Genomic DNA, 17,271 nt, shown 5'->3' on the forward strand with positions numbered 1-17,271 from the left:
AGGCACACTGACTTAAGACAAGTTGGCATAAGTGGGTATGCCTAAGTGTGCCTTACAATGCACGCAACTAATAGCATCCTATAAGTACTATAAGTTATGCAGGTCACTTGGCAACATACCTATGACAAGCCCGTGCTCAACCTATGTGTATGCCTCCCCTGACAGTTGCAAAGAGCACCAATTTTGGGGGGATGCTGAATTTTGTTCACCATTTACAGCATTTTTCCCCTAAGTGATTTAGGAACATTGGGCCCGATATTCAGCCGGCAGCGCTTTTGCTGTCTGCCACCGGCATTGAACCCAGGTATTCAATGTCGGGCCATTTCCGTCGACTGGCATTAAATATCTGGGGGGGGGTTAACTGCTAAAAGGTTAACCTGTTAAGTCGATATTCAGTGCAAATCTATTAATTTTTTTAGTGGTTAAAGACAGGACAGCTATTGATGCGGTTCTATTTGACTGCTAAACTTATCCGGTTAGACATTAAATATTGATACCTAATCAGATAAGTTGCACGGTTGCAGGTTAGCATCTAGCCGAGGATATTCAGTGAGAGATAACCAGTTATAGAATAGATAACTGTATATAGAATAGTACCCAGCACTTTTGCATTTAACCACCAATTATTGGCGCCAATCCCACACATAACTACTACTGTTTTAAATTTAGACATCAGCTTAGAGACTCGTCTTTATTATTTTTGCTATAAACCAGTGTGTCACAAACTTTTTAAGCTGCTGGCATACTAACCTCGGGGCTGCGGCTGGAGGGCACCCGGAAATGCACGGAGATCGATGCAATGTATTCCAGCTACGTCCCTGAGCCTATTACCACCGGTAAAGGGGGGGGGGAGGTAATGCAGAAGGAGAGGTGAGGAGAAGGAGCAGAGGTGCCAGTGAGGAGGAGAGACACTGGCACCGGCTGACTACAGGACGTGCCCCTCGCCGTGAGAGGCACGTCCTGTAAGCAAGTCAGCCGGCGCCGGTGCCTTTCCTCCTCACCGGCATCTCAGGGCACACCTGGAATCCTCCGAGGCACACTAGTGCGCCACAGCACACAGTTTGCGATACACTGCTATAAACTGTTCCCTGCATGTTTTTGGTGGATCTTCAGTTCTGTAACTTGGTGAATGCTGTCTATATGTAATGGTGGATGCCCGCACATTGTGACTTACATATATAGACTTTCTGGAATGCAACATTTCCTTTGATGAAAATTGCAGTATCGTGAAAAAGAATTTTAAAACCCTGAATGCTGCAAAACTCTTATTATTGCAGTTAGTAATATCTGTTACGATAAAATTTTTTTAAAAAACCCCAGTGCAAAAGCTTTCAAAAGTTTTACATTATGTTCACTAGGAGGATTCTATTTATTGCGCCGAAAGTAAGGTCCCACAAAAATCTGCACTGAGCCCCTATTCTATATAAGGCACATGATCATTATAGGATACTGGCATAGTAAGCAGGTCGTGCCTAACTTTGGATGCCAGACTTATGCCTGACAGAAATAGGTGTAAGTCTAGAGCCCAAAGTTAGGCGCAGATTGGCACAATTCTAAAATAACTTGTCACCCAACTTTTAGGAACGCCCATGATCCACCTATACCTCTCCCGTGACCTTGACCCTTTTTAGGTTGTGCATGGGAAAACTTAGACACCAATCTATATAGAATCTAGGAAACGTTTAGTAGAACACATGCATTCAGTAGCCTCAAAAATCTATGCAACTTGACTGTATATTTCAACAAGCAATAAAACAAGATATCATAGCAGTCAGTCATCTAATAGGGAATTGTAAAATTATGTATCAGATATACAATCTTGTCTTTGATAGATGTAAAATTGACAAATTTTAGCCAGAAAGAGTAAAAACTTGAAGGAGTTATGATACACAGTATGCCATTATCATTAAAAATTCAGTGGAAGTGGTTGAGAAGTTGTGTTGAGCATTTTTATGACTAATGATCTGGCAACTGGCCCGAACAAATAAGCCAGACCTCCAGTACCCACACTGGAATGTGAACTTCAAAAACTGAGACTTACCCTCCTGAAAATATATTGCTGTCTCAGAAAATCCCAGCACACATTGAGCTGACCTTCCTTCCTTCCAGAACTATAGTTAATCTTTTTATTTATTTAATTTTTTATTGTCTTTTTCATCATCAACAAACATTACAATCTTTTTTATGTGTTTATCATCTGTATTGAAGAGCAGGCTCTACATCATGTTTTCTGCTCTCACATTTAAAATTTGCAATTACTACTAGGGAATCCGGTATTGCATTAACATTGCTGCAAGCTTAATGATGTAATGTGCTGATGATGGCCCCAAAAAAATTATATCCTTGGAGCAGAAATGGAACTGGATAAGCTTTACAATATAAATAAAGAAACTGAATTGTGTCTGTAAAGTAAATATGAAGGGATGTGCTGTCATTGACAACATTTCCTCTGCTGTTTCTTATTGCTGGCAAATGAAAATGGGCAAGGTTTCATTTGCCCCTCCCCCCTCCATGATTCAAATCCCTCCTTATGGCCCCTACCCCGCTTCACATAGGCCCCCTCCAGGCCTATTTCAATCCCTGGTGGTTCAGCAGAAGTCCATTGAGGCAGGAGCGATACCTATTACCTCCTTCCCATGGCTGTAGCCACATCTAGTATACTGACTATATTTCAGCCTAGTCTTGTAGTATCGCAAGACTAGGATGAAAGGTCATGACCATGAGCATCAGTCTTGCTCAATAAACCCTACTGGATCACCAGGGATTGAGGTAAGTCCAGAAGGCCTAATGGGAATGGAAAGAGGTCAGAAGGGGCAGCCACAGGAAGAGGGGAGGCCAAAAAAATGTTCATTTTGTCTCATCTCCCAGGACAACAAAGGTGGGATAATCCCCAAACAAAACACAAATTCCCCTAAATGACATGGAGATTGACACAAAACGAAAATATTTTTGGCTTCCCATCCCTCTACATGTTTTGCTGTGTCTTGAAATTACAATGAAACCAAAATATAAGCTCTTCTTGGTACAACAAAAATAAAGGAATTAGCTGTATCAATCCTTGACAATATATTGAATATGTGTTAAGGAACAAAACAAATTAAAGAACCAGAAGAAAATATCACTTTGAATTCTTTGAGATAGTAACATCAGTATGGACTATGGCCACATTCTTCATGTGCTCACTTCATACATTAGGCAGTCTTTTATAAACCAAATTTAAATGCAATATGTTAACTTCAAAGGGTCTGTTTGCAGCAGTCCCCTAAAAAAAAAATATCAAATCTATAGAGAGAAAAAGTGCAAGGAGGAGAGAAGAGGAGGAGGAGGAGGACATTTTTCTTTCTAAGAGGATAGGACACGGTATTTCTCTTTCCGATAGGAAAGGAGAGGAGAGGACAATTCTCTGGGTAAGTATACATTATTTTGCTCTGAGCTTTGATAATTTGGGAGACAAAAACTAAATTGTTGGTTCCTTTATATAGACAGTTTAGATCTTAAAAGAGCAAACTTTACTTAGCTAATTTATATAGTACAAAAGCCTTTTATAGTTTAACAGTTTTTAAACTTGAACTTTCTGCTAGAGATAGTCTCTGGCAGATAGAGCAGGGACTGGCTTAGTTTTCATTCCTACCCACTATCCCCACTTCCACCCATCCCTAGTTCATTTCTTTATAGTCTTAATTTATAGTCAATTATTATAATTAGGACAACAGGAAAACTGTTTTACATATTCTTATTACATTTCATTACTTGCTAAGAATCAAACTCTAAATAATGCATATGATATAAACCTAAGGCTCTCTATACTAGTCTAATATTCCTAGAACCTTAATACGGTTTAATTAATCAGCTCAAAAATTTGATGCAGACAGTAGTCCAGCAGCAAGAGGGATGCTATTCAGTGTTTTGCACTGACACATGTATGATTTTTTTTCCACTTTTAATCTGTGGTCCTGTATTTGCATAGCATTTATCTGTGATCTTCATGTGTGACCAAGGCCAGGTGTTCTGGTACGAATGAATGTGGAGAAGCATTATTGGTGTCATAGCCCAAAGTAGAGAATTGAAATAAACACTTTCACCAAAGCAATATGATGGATGTCACAAATATCAGTGCTGCTGCAATTTCAATAAAGGAAGTTTCAAATGAATGGAGGAAAAAGCCTCAGATTGGAACCCTTCCACCACCACAATGGTGGTCCAAGGTGGTTGGGCGAACACCTCACTGGCAAAAAACCTCCAAACTGACTCCCAATAGTTGTAAACTTAAAGCAGAGCTGTGTTGTGCAAAAAGACAGAGGAAATATCCACTTATCTAGTCGGTTGATCGGTACACCAACGGTGGCCAGCGTTTCACATATCTGCTGCCTCAGGGTGTAAAGCGATCCGATCAAACTTTAAACTGGACGCAAACCGCATCTCATGATCAAAAGATAGCCCAAAGTAGAAACATATTTGTCAGCTCTCCTGCACCACTTTTGGACCCAAAACATCTCTCACTTAAAAATTAGCGAAGACCACTGCTTTAAGGTTTTGATTCCTTAATCAACATTTTCCTTAACCTGCTCATCGCTGTATGCAGTTCTTGGGGTCACTGCCTACTATTATGCAAATGACATTTTCTTATACCAGCTCTTATCAGATCTCTCACGACAAAACCTGCAGTCTCGGTACAGTGGTCGCATGGTTCAAAACCAATCTTCTGAAACTAAACCCAGCCAAGACTTTTGGATTACTAAAAATTATTTTGGTTTATTATTAATACTTTTGTGGCCTGCTTCTTCAATTAGTCTCAATTAATTTATTAATCTTGGCATTATTTATTACCAATTCTCCATTGAGATACAAGTGGGGGGGTTTTAGCTTATGGCAATTTCACTCTCTGTTTGGAAGGCTTTTCCCCTCTTTCTCCAATCTGAATCTTCCTATAAAAAATTCAGGGAAGAGTCTCAAATCCTATCTATTCACTCTTGCATTCAATGGGCTGAGGTACCTATCAGGATCCAGCGGATAAGGACAACTATGCCCATACTTTCTCTCTCTCTCTCTCTCTCTCTCTCACACTATTTTCTATACTGTAGGCTTTCTTGTGAATTTATTTTGCATTCCTGTTTCTCCCCTCATTAACTGTTGATTATAAATGGTGCTTTATGAAATGAGATATATCAAGTGATCTAACAAACATTTGGGTTCCTGTGCACTGTACAGGGCTGATGGGAATGGTACTGACAGCTTTCTTCAGCATCGGTAGCAGCAGTTTTCTTCAATGGTAAGCATGATGCTGGTGGGGGGGGGGAGCATCCCTGACAGATAGTGGTAGTTGTATTCTTCTTGGGTGGGAGGGGGGTTGTTGCAAGTGTTGCTGTGCTTGGTTAATAAATTGAGGGCAAGGTGAGGATTATGGAGCTGAGTGGTTAGTATGGATGGGTGGACTGGATAGGACATACAGGTTTGTTCGGGGGGGGGGGTTCTGTTTATGCCATCCTGTTCTATGTTACTGCTTCTTACCTTCAAGCTCATATAGCCACTAGGGAACCTTCATGGGCAGACCCCCAAAATACATTTTTCTCAAAGGCTTCTCAGGCTACTAGGGAATGTGGGAGAAAAATCCTCAAATCACAGGAACTGTTTAAACTGCTGTTATTGCAAATGTTATATGGTTTTGCACTAATAAAAATATGAAAAGTTTAAAAGATTGTGTTAAAACTTATGGCAAGGATGTCTAGTCTTTGTAGACTTTCTCACCAGGATTTCCCAAATTTCTAATCTCGGTTTATATTTATAAAGGAGGGGGGTCACCTCGGTTTATATTCAGATCAGTTTATATTTGAGTATATATGGTAGGTTCCAATATAGGAAATCTCTGGAACTCACAGTTCTAAAAAAGCTGGAAATTGGTAGAACCCATATTCAGAGAGAAGGTGCTAGTGGCAGTAGTACACTCCCTCTAAATATTTAAGCCCCCTCCCTGTTATTCCACTTTGTCTTAGGTTTATCTCCTGCCTCTGACCTTGCAACTACAGGGAGCTCCCTTCACAGCAGCCTAACTAAAAGAATCAGCTGGTTCATATCTTCACAGGCTGGCCATTAAAGGCACTTGCTAGAGGAGCAAGGATTCAAGAAGAATCAGAAGCATAGGGGAAGGTCATGGTTGGGTCTAGAGAGGTTTGCACTCCCCAAGTCTCTTACACAGGACACCTACGCAGTCAGTGAAATCAGATGCAGGGTATGCCCATTCAGAAGGTCCTGTGGAAAATATTCTCCATGTTAAACACAGAAAGATACTCCCTTATATTTTCACAACAGGAAACTATTTAAATAACATTGTGTTGTTACACAAATGAAGGATACACACCAGGCTTATTTGTTAAAATATCCATTTGATTTGTGTTGGGTAGTGCTAGTAGTTTCCATTGACTGTATACTTCTCCCTCCAAATTCACGGGGTTAGAACTCGTGACCGGTTATTTGCGATTTTCTAAATCCTGACCCAACCCCGCCTCCTCTCACACTGTACCTGGTGGTCTAGCGGTGAAGCGGGGCAGGAGCGATCTTCCTACGCTCCTGCCCCGTGCAGAGCCATCAACAAAAATGGCTGCTGCAATTTCCCGCTGTAGTCTCGTGAGACCACAGGAACACAGGGCAGCCATTTTTGTTGATGGCTCTGCACGGGGCAGGAGTGTAGGAAGATAAGCAGGAGGGAGGCGGGGATGGGTCAGAGTCAGCCCTAAAAATTATTCACAATTTTTCCATATTCGCAGGCCGGATCTGCCCCTAAACCCCTCCCCCCCCCACCAAATATGGAAGGAGAAGTATACTTATATCTCATATAACTCAGAGAGAGAACAGCTGGAAAACCAGGAGAGCCCTTATTTCAATCAATGACTATAGTTAGTTCCTATGCAGCAAACACAGCACTGGAATAAAGAAAACTCACCCACCTGCAGGTACTGCTCTTCTGCATGACGTCAGCTCTGTTATATCCAGAAAGTTTACAAAAACCGTCATTACTATAAACTACAGGCCAATCCACAATCTGTGCATTTCCAAGCAAGAAACTTGATTCTGCCAAAAAAAATAATTAGAAAGAATTAATATTTAATATAAAGCCTTACAAATAGTCATCTTGTAACAAAATCTTCTACATGATTTCACAACAAAGCAAGAGAAACACCTCCACAGAATGAAAACTTGAACAAACCACAATAAAGGGTACCAAGATGCTTTATTGTTCAACTAAAAAAACTCAACACAAATATGCTTCAGCCCTACAGCTTGTATCAGGAGTCTATAAACAAAAATGCAAAATAAACTTCCATACATCAGAAATTAAAAAGACAAATGGACAAACAGTAAAAAGTAAAGCAAGCAAATATACAAACTGTAAACATGTAATACATAAGTAAACAAAAACAAACAAATGAAATCTTTACAAAAAACTACCATAAAATATACATTTTGTAAAAAAAAAAAAAACCCATCAAGAAAAATGTGACAAATAAAATCATGCTTAAAATAATATCTTTCCAAAGCATATAAAACAAATGCAAAGAAATATACTAACATCACAAGAGGTTGGTTATTCCAACATAACATGACCACAGTAAAACACATGAAAAAAAGTCTACAGTAAATGTAATAATTTAAAAAACTATCAAAATCGAAAGGAATGTCTAAATCCATTTTCGTCTAAGTCACAAGTCATCCAAAGTAAAAAAACAGCATAGGACACATTTTCGAAAAATATGTCCAAATTTTTTTTCATTTCGAAAATCATCTAAGTATATGTCCTGCCAATCTAATCATCCAAGTCGCTAAATTGCCCATCTTTATACCACATTTTCGTCCAAGTCAAAAATGCCTAGAACAAGCCCTGTTGGACATGGGAGGGGTCTGCAAAGTGATGAACTGAACACCCAGACATAGCACCTAAATAGTGGGGTACCTTATAGGGCACTGCTGTGAACTTCACAAAAAGGGTGCCATGTCTTCATCTCACTACAGCTCCCTTATAGGTCATGTTGAGCCCCTCAAACCACCTCCAGAATCCCCTAGACCCACTTATCTACCACCCCAATAGCCCTTATGGCTGCAGTAGCCACCTATATGCCAGTACAAAAGGATTTTGGGGGTGTATAGGGAAGTGCACATGTTTAAGTATCAATGCAGTGATTACAGGGGCTTATGGGCATGGATCCTCCTCTCCATGGGTCCCTAACCCACCCTCAAGATGGCTTAAGACCCTCTGTGCAGCATGACTAGGCTTTCCTATGCCAGGCTGCCAGGTGATGATGTTCTGGAGGCACGATCTTCGTGAGGGCCGTTGGGGGTCCGGCAGGAGGGGTTGGGTATCTCTATTACCCTCCAGGTACTTTAGTTAGATTGTGAGCCTTCGGGACAGTAAGGGAATTTTTCAAGTACCTTTCTTATTTCTAATCTTAATGTATATTTTCTGTAAACCGCTTAGAACCTAACGGATGTAGCGGTATATAAGAAATAAATTACATTACAAATTACATTATATATTTGCTTATTTTAACTTTTTGCTGTTTGTCTTATTGCCATTTGTTTTTTTTTTTACTTTTTACCATTTGTCTTTTTAATTTCTGATGTATGCAAGTTTGTTTTGCGTTTTATGTTTATAGAATCCTGATGTAGGCCATAGGGCCAAAACACATTCATGTCAAGTCTTTTTAGTTGAACAATAAAACATCTTGGCATCCTTAGTCATCTTCAAGTCTTAGAAAAGTTGTTACATTAACTAGTTTTTCCATTCAGCAGGTGCACACTCAAACCGTAAAGTTATCAAATCTTTCATTCCATTTTAAATATATCTCAGTCCATGCACCACTTAGACTGTGATCCCAGTTAGGCAAGAAGTAACTTTTGACCCTGACTTTACATTGCTTTAAGCTTGGGATTTGGAGAAGGTTAATAATGAATCTAGAAACACAAAGCCAATTACATAAATACTTGATTTTAGATGTTCTTTCTTAGCTTGTCTAATTCTATTCTGAAGTTCTTTTTCCAAATGGTGGCAGAAGTCATACATGCCCATTCGCATACTTAGATGCATCTTTATTATGGTCACCTCGATACTTTTTTTATGTTTTTTTTTTTTAATTCTTTATTTAAATTTTTCAAATAAACAACAATTGTGCTTAACAGGCAATATACGATATTAATACATCCAATATTAGTAATCATGATAATTCAAAGTAAAAATTATAATACAAAATAAATCCATTTTCATTATTGGATCAATATATTAACAAAAAAGAAGTAAACCATACTTTTTATTTAAACATAGTCCTCAATAAGGGAGGAAGGAGACTAAGAGAGAGAAATTCTTCCAGGAAAGATCACATATAGCAATGTTACTTACCGTAACAGTTGTTATCCAGGGACAGCAGGCAGCTATTCTCACTAGTGGGTGATGTCATCCGACAGAGCCCCGATACGGACATCTTGCAAGCATGTCTTGCTTGAAGAAACTCAGAAGTTTTGAGATGCCCGCACCGTGCATGCACCAGTGCCTTCCCGCCCGATGCTCCGGGCGTGTCTCCTCAGTTCAGGTAGCTAGCAGAGAAGCCAACCCGGGGGAGGTGGGTGGGACGTGAGAATAGCTGCCTGCTGTACCTGGATAACAACTGTTATGGTAAGTAACATTGCTTTATCCCAGGACAAGCAGGCAGGTATTCTCATTAGTGGGTGACCTCCAAGCTAACGTCAATGGGGTGGAGGGAGAGTTGGCAACTTAGGAGAACAAATTTTGTAACACAGTTTGGCCAAACTGCCTATCCCGTCTGGAGAAAGTATCCAGACAATAATGAGAGGTGAACGTATGAACCGAGGACCAAGTGGCAGCCCTACAAATCTCCTCAATCGGTGTCGATCTGAGGAAGGCTACAGAGGCTGCCATTGCTCTGACCTTATGGGCTGTGACCTTACAGGGAAGGGGTAATCCAGCCTGGGCATTGCAGAAAGAGATACAAGCCGCCATCCAGTTGGAGATGGTGCACTTCGATACAGGTCGTCCCAACTTGTTTGGATCAAAGGAGACGAAAAGTTGAGGAGCAGTTCTGTGTGGTTTGGTGCGATCCAAGTAGAAAGCCAAAGCACGTTTACAGTCCAGAGTGTGAAGAGCTGATTCTCCAGGATGAGAATGAGGCTTTGCAAAGAACACTGGAAGCACAATGGATTGGTTGAGGTGAAATTCAGAGACCACTTTAGGCAGGAATTTCGGGTGAGTGCGAAGGACCACCTTGTCATGATGGAATACTGTGAAAGGTGGGTCCGCCACCAAGGCCTGAAGCTCACTGACCCTGCGAGCAGATGTGAGGGCCACCAGAAAAACCACTTTCCAAGTGAGAAACTTTAGTGGAGCCTTGCTCAGAGGCTCAAAAGGAGGTTTCATAAGCTGAGAAAGGACAACATTTAGATCCCAAACCACTGGAGGCGGTTTGAGAGGAGGATTGACATTTAAAAGTCCTTTCATAAATCTGGAAACCACAGGATGAGAAGAGAGAGGTTTCCCTTGTAGAGGCTGATGGAAAGCCGCAATAGCACTCAGGTGGACTCGTATAGATGTCGACTTGAGACCAGACTGAGACAGATGTAAAAGATAGTCCAAAACAGAGGATAGGGAGGCTCGCTGAGGCTCCTTAGAATTGGAAATACACCATGAAGAAAATCTAGTCCATTTTTGGGAGTAGCATTGACGAGTAGCAGGCTTCCTGGAAGCCTCCAAGACATCCCTCACCGCCTGGGAAAACTGGTGCGGAGTTACGTTGAGAGGAACCAAGCTGTCAGGTGAAGAGACTGCAGGTTGAGACTGCAGGTTGGGATGAAGCAGAGACCCTTGATGCTGAGTAAGCAGTGAAGGAAACACTGGAAGTAGGTACGGTTCCCTGCTGCTGAGTTGAAGTAGAAGGGAGAACCAAGGTTGCCTGGGCCACCGAGGAGCTATCAGAATCATAGTGGCATGGTCGGACTTCAGCTTGACCAGAGTCTTTTGAATGAGAGGGAATGGCGGAAACGCATACAGAAAGCGATTCCCCCAATCCAGCAGAAAAGCATCTGCCTCGAGGCGATGAGGAGCATAGATCCTGGAGCAAAACTGAGGCAGCTTGAAATTGTGGGGAGCCGCAAAGAGGTCTATCTGAGGCGTTCCCCACTGAGCAAAGATCTGATGAAGGGGCTTGGAGTGGAGTGTCCATTCGTGAGGCTGGAGAAGATGACTCAGTTTGTCCGCCAAGACATTGTCCTTCCCCTGAATGTAGACAGCTTTGAGGAAGGTGTTGTGGCGAACCGCCCAATCCCAGACTCTGAGAGCTTCCTGGCAGAGGGAGGCCGAGCCCTTGCCCCCTTGCTTGTTGACATAATACATGGCGACCTGATTGTCGGTGCGAATGAGGACCACCATGTCGTGAAGCAGATGTTGAAAAGCTTGAAGAGCATTGAAGATGGCTCTGAGCTCCAGAAGATTGATTTGATGGAGTCGGTCCGCACAGGTCCAGAATCCCTGAGTGCGAAGCCCATCCAGATAAGCCCCCCAGGCATAGGTCGAGGAATCGGTAGTGAGAACCTTCTGATGAGGAGGAGCGTGAAACAGCAAACCTCTGGATAGATTCGAAGAGGTCATCCACCAAAGTAGAGACTGCCGAAGAGCAGGAGTGACTATGACGTGTCGAGTCAATGGGTCTGACACTTGAGTCCATTGAGAAGCTAGGGTCCACTGAGGAATTCTGAGATGGAGCCTGGCAAAGGGCGTCACATGAACTGTAGAGGCCATGTGGCCCAGGAGGACCATCATGTGTCTCGCTGAGATGGACTGGCGAGAAGATACAGACTGGCAGAGACGAAGAAGAGCATCCATGCGCTGAGGAGGAAGGAATGCTCGAAGCTGGATGGTGTCCAGTACCGCCCCGATGAAGGGAAGGGACTGGGTAGGCTGCAGATGAGATTTGGGAAAATTGATCTCGAAGCCTAGGCTCTGCAGGAAGCAGATCGTGGTCAAGGTCGCCGAAATGACCTTAGGAGCTGACGGGGCCTTGATGAGCCAGTCGTCGAGGTATGGAAATACCTGAAGACCCCTGTTCCGGAGTGCAGCGGCCGCCACCACCAGACACTTCGTGAAGACTCTGGGAGACGAGGACAGGCCGAATGGAAGCACTCAATACTGCAGATGTAGATGTCCCACCCGAAATCTGAGGAACTTGCGGGAGGTCGGATGAATGGGAATGTGAGTGTAGGCCTCCTTGAGATCCAGAGAGCATAACCAGTCGTTCTGCTCGAGGAGAGGGTAGAGAGAAGCAAGTGTCAGCATGCGAAACCTCTCCTTGACTAGGAATTTGTTGAGGGCCATGAGGTCCAAAATGGGTCGCAGGTCGCCCGTCTTCTTCGGAACAAGGAAGTACCGGGAGTAAAACCCCTGGTTCAGTTGGTCCGTCGGGACCGGCTCCACGGCACGAAACCGGAGCAAAGCCTGAGCTTCCTGGAGAAGAAGGGCAGTCTGAGTCAAGTTGGAAGGATACTCTCTTGGAGGGTGGTCCGGAGGGACCCGATGGAAATGAAGAGAGTATCCATCCTTGATGATAGTAAGGACCCAGAGGTCGGTTGTTATGGCCTCCCAGCGATGATAAAAATGATGGAGGCGCCCTCCAATGGGAAAAACAGGAGGAGGCAGAACGAGGTTGGTTATGCCCTGACGAGACAGTCAAAAAGGCTGAGTGGTCTTAGGGACAGCAGGCGATTGAGACTTAGGCTGACCTTTTTGGGGAGGCTGACGCTTCGCCGGTTGCCTCGCAGGAGGAGTTTGCCTCGGCTGATAACGCCTCTGATAAATCAACGGCGGACGAGAAGGTCGAGACTGCTGAGGCTTAGGCTTCGGCCGAAGGATAGATTGGAAGGACTCTTCGTGGTCAGACAACTTCTTCGTGACAGTCTCGATGGATTCGTCAAAAAGATCCGCCCCAGCACACGGGACGTTTGCCAGGCGGTCCTGAAGATTCGGGTCCATATCAATGGTCTGCAACCAGGCCAACCGGCGCATCGCCACCGAGCAGGCCGCCGCTCGGGCGGAGAGCTCGAACGCATCATAGGCAGATTGCATTAACTGAAGCCGAAGTTGGGACAGCGAAGCAACCACTTCCTCAAACTCAAACCTAGCCTGGGATTCGATGTATGGTGTGAACTTCCGAAGCACAGGTAGAAAAAATTCCAAGTAGGCTGCAAAGTGGAAATTGTAATTCAGGACTCGAGACGCCATCATCGAATTCTGATAGATGCGTCGACCAAACTTATCCATGGTTCTGCCCTCGCGGCCCGGAGGCACTGAAGCATAGACCTGGCCAGGATGAGACCGCTTGAGCGAGGATTCAACCAGGAGGGACTGGTGAGAAAGCTGAGGACCCTCGAAGCCTTTATGATGCACCGTGCGGTACCGCGCATCCAATTTGCCAGGGACCGCAGGGATAGAGTAAGGAGATTCGAAGCATCGCATGAAGGTCTGGTCGAGGAGCTTGTGCAGGGGAAGCCGCAAGGACTCTGCCGGAGGACGAGGCAAGTGCATGGTATCGAGGTACTCTTTGGAATATCGAGACCCAGCATCGAGAGTAATGTCCATGTCATCCGCCATCTGCCTGAGGAACGATGAAAAGGACAGTTGGTCTGCCGTCGCCGGTCTGCGAGACGGACTAGAAGAAGAAGAGGCTTCAGGCTCCAGAGAGGCCTGCGAGCAACAGGACGAGTAGAAAACCTCGGGGTCCTCGAACTCCGGGCCCGGAGGAGGAGACCCAGTCGAAGCAGCATACCCCAACCGAGGCAATTTCTTCTGAGGCGAGACGGTCGAGTGTCGAGAGGAATGCTTCGAAGAATGTCTGGATCGATGCCCCTCCCGATGCCTGGAAGGGGATCGAGCCCGTCTGTGAGAAACTGGCTCAGACGCCTCCAAGGAGCAGATTGGACTCGATGCCGTCGATCGCAGAGGCGGCAGAGTCAGAGGCTCCCCCGACGACGCCCAGGTTTGATAGGGGGTTCGGAAGAACTCGTCCTGCTTCCTGCTATGCCCAGGACTGGGTGGCCCCGAAGGTGGACGCCACACTGAGTCATGGGGCGGAGTAATCGGTTCCAAGGGAGGCAGGTCACTAAACGAGGCTTTCCTCGAGGGGATGGGCTCCAAGGGAGGCATATCACTAAGGGAGGCCCTCCTCGAGGAAATCGGTTCCAAAGGAGGTACAGCGCTAACGGAGGACCTCCTCGAGGACCCGGACACCGCTCGCCGCTCCTCCTCGCCGAGTAACGAGGTAGTGCGGCGAGGAGGAGGAGGAGGGGGCGGTCCGCCCCTCGAAGCCGAAGCTGGAAGGTCACCCTGGATGGTGGCAATCAGCCGAGGCCCCATGGTCTGCATGAGCTCCACGAACTGAGCCTCCAGGATGGACCGCAACAAAGCCGATATGGAGGGATCCGCACCAAAAGGGGGCCCTTCCGCACGGTCTCCGTGCTCCTTGGGTGCTACGTGCTTCTGCTTGCCAGTCTTCGGCACCTTGAGCACCACCGGAGGAACTGTCGGGGTCGATACCTGCTCCGAGGAGACGGATGAAGGCACCGGCGCCGAAGCCGGGGCCGAAACCGGTGTGAACGATGCCGGTTTCAGGAGGCCCGAAGCAGCCGGGGAGGCAGAGGGCTTCGCAGAAGGAGTTGAAGCACCTGTCGATGTCGATGTCGAAGCTGCAGGATCCGATGAAGCTTCCATCTTGAACATGGACTCCCACAGCAGACAGCGACGCTTAAACGCTCTCGCCGTCAGAGTGGAGCAAGGCCGGTACGATTTCGGGAAGTGATCCGGTCCCAGACACTGTAAGCAGCGTCGATGAGGGTCCGTGAGCGAAATCGCGCGCTGGCACTTGCTACACTTTTTAAAACCGGTGATCGGCCGGGACATAGGCCAGAAAAGCTCCGCCGCAAGGTCGAAGGCGCGGGGCCCCAGCCACGCGGCCGACCCGGTATCGGAAGGAAAAATTTATTTATTTATTTTTTTTTTTGAAAAAGAAATCAAAGAAAGAAATAAATGCACAGGAGAGCCAAAAGAACTCAACCCGTGGCAAAAAAGAAGGCAAAAAAAGAGATTCAATGGGCGCAAATTGAAGATAGACTTCTCAGCTCCGCGGAAGAAAAAGAACTGAGGAGACACGCCCGGAGCATCGGGCGGGAAGGCACTGGCGCATGCGCGGTGCGGGCATCTCTAAACTTCTGAGTTTCTTCAAGCAAGACATGCTTGCAAGATGTCCGTATCGGGGCTCTGTCGGATGACATCACCCACTAGTGAGAATACCTGCCTGCTTGTCCTGGGAAAATAAAGTTTTACAGGAAATTAAGTGAAAACCGATGGTTAATAAAAATAGACCTGAGTTATACCGAAAATCACTATGGTGCAAATGAAACACCTTTACCCTCCAAGAAGAAACGTAACTGCTGAGAATCATAAAAAATGTATCTATTGTTTTGAAATACAACAAAACATTTACAAGGAAATCTTAACTGAAAAGAAGCTCCCAATGATACAACTTTATCCCTATATGTAAGAAATTCTTTCCTTCTAGTCTGAGTCCATTTTGAAACGTCCAGATATATATATATTCTTTCTCCCAAAAAAGAAACTTGTTTTAAACCATAATACAATTTCAAAATCATTTCTTTATCCTGATAAAATACCAGGGATACTATGAGTGTAGCTCATCCGGACAATTCAAGATTTGATGATTCCAAGAAAGTTGTTAAGTCTTGTTCAGTAGTTGTATCAGACTCCTTTATTGTCCTTTTTAAATAATAAATCTTCTGCAAAGGTGGAATATTCATTTCTGTAATTTTTAATATAGAAATCAGGAAGTCCTTAAATAATTCCCTAGGAGTTTTAAATTTAGACATAGGAAAATTTAAAATCCTCAAATTTAAACTCCTATTTTGATTTTCCAAGTTTTCAATTTTACGGAGAAGAAAAACTTTGTCCTTTGCATTCTGGTTATTTAAAGATTTAATCTCAGTTATAGATTTTTCAATGTCTCCTACTTGTTTCGCTTGATCACAAGAAACAATTTCCAATTTATTGACTTTAGTAGAAACTTCAGCCATCAAGGAAATAAATCCAATACATACAGTTTGAAGATTTTCAATTGCTCCCCACAGTGAATCCAGTGTAACCACTGCCGGTTTCACAAGCGGCTTGAGATGAGGTAACCCGGGTTCCCGCTCTCCTTCCCGGGTTTCACCTCCCCCACTCTCACCACCGCTTGCCTGCAGTGTTCCTCCTCCCTCTCCTGGTCTTGTCTCCGAGTTTGCCTGCAACAGGGTCATCTCCTGAGTCGGCTGCTGCCGAAATCCCTCAACAGGAAGTAACAGCTCCGTTGCACTGCTCGGGGGAGGAGGAGGGTCAGGTCCCAAGGGGCTCAGCGACGCATCGCCGTCCATGCTGAGCTGCTCCTGGAGCTCAGCTGCGGATCCGCCCAATGCCATCGGGACTGCGAATGTTGTTATCGCAGTTTGACGCGGAGTCGAAGTCGCGGCCAAGGAATGAGGGATATCCCTCTGCCATCCCCTCCTCTTAAGCATCCAAGAACTTTGAAGAAAACGTTACCGAAGGTAAATTTTTACTGCCAGAACGGGAGCTTGGACTCACGCGTCCACTCCCGTCGCCATCTTGTCTCGTCACCTCGATACTTAGCGTGAATTAGGGATGAGGAGAGTGTCAACTTTATCTTTCATTGCTCTCTCTCCCCCAAATACTGTTACACACATGTTATCCTTCATGCCTCAGCAGATAACCTCACTACCCCCCACCCCTCTCAATCCCAAAACCCAGTCCCAGCACACTCCCATAACCTCAGTATGCTGACCATTACTCCCTCACTCCCTTAACCCTCACCCAAACCCACAACTTTCCTACCTAGTTGGGCCCACAGGGCTGTAAGGAATCTCACTTAGCAGAGAGCCATCTTCTGCTTCATGCTCCAATTCTTCTCCTGCCAGGAAACATTCAGGGGACAGGAGAGGAGGTGATAAAGTTGGTCCTTGAGCAGTCATTCCCTCTGTAGCCCCTACCCTCTCTACCTCTTCTCCCTTTATACTTCCACACATTAACAGCATATATTGTTCATAATTAGATCTGTGTCTGGTAGCGCTATAGAAATAATCATTAGTACTAGCAGCAGCAGAGCACAAATATTAAAGCTACTATGCTTCCTAATTCAGCCTCCCTCCTCTCCATCCCCCCCC

General features: G+C 44.8%; 1 protein-coding gene across 7 annotated transcripts in view; it reads right to left on the reverse strand.

The window, feature by feature from the left end:
• Nucleotides 1-17,271, reverse strand: part of KCNH5 (potassium voltage-gated channel subfamily H member 5) — a 316,925-nt gene that overhangs the window by 260,920 nt on the left and 38,734 nt on the right. For 5 of the 7 annotated variants that reach the window (XM_033952025.1, XM_033952020.1, XM_033952019.1 and 2 more), the window contains exon 2: nucleotides 6,942-7,065. In XM_033952025.1, the coding sequence (XP_033807916.1) occupies nucleotides 6,942-6,964 (23 nt within the window). In that variant the 5' untranslated portion in view covers nucleotides 6,965-7,065. Of the gene's footprint in view, nucleotides 1-6,937; nucleotides 7,066-17,271 lie in introns of all 7 variants that reach the window. The other 2 variants (XM_033952023.1, XM_033952024.1) reach the window with 1 other exon arrangement.

Source organism: Geotrypetes seraphini, chromosome 7 (genome assembly GCF_902459505.1).
Source record: "Geotrypetes seraphini chromosome 7, aGeoSer1.1, whole genome shotgun sequence".
Classification (NCBI taxonomy): domain Eukaryota; kingdom Metazoa; phylum Chordata; class Amphibia; order Gymnophiona; family Dermophiidae; genus Geotrypetes; species Geotrypetes seraphini.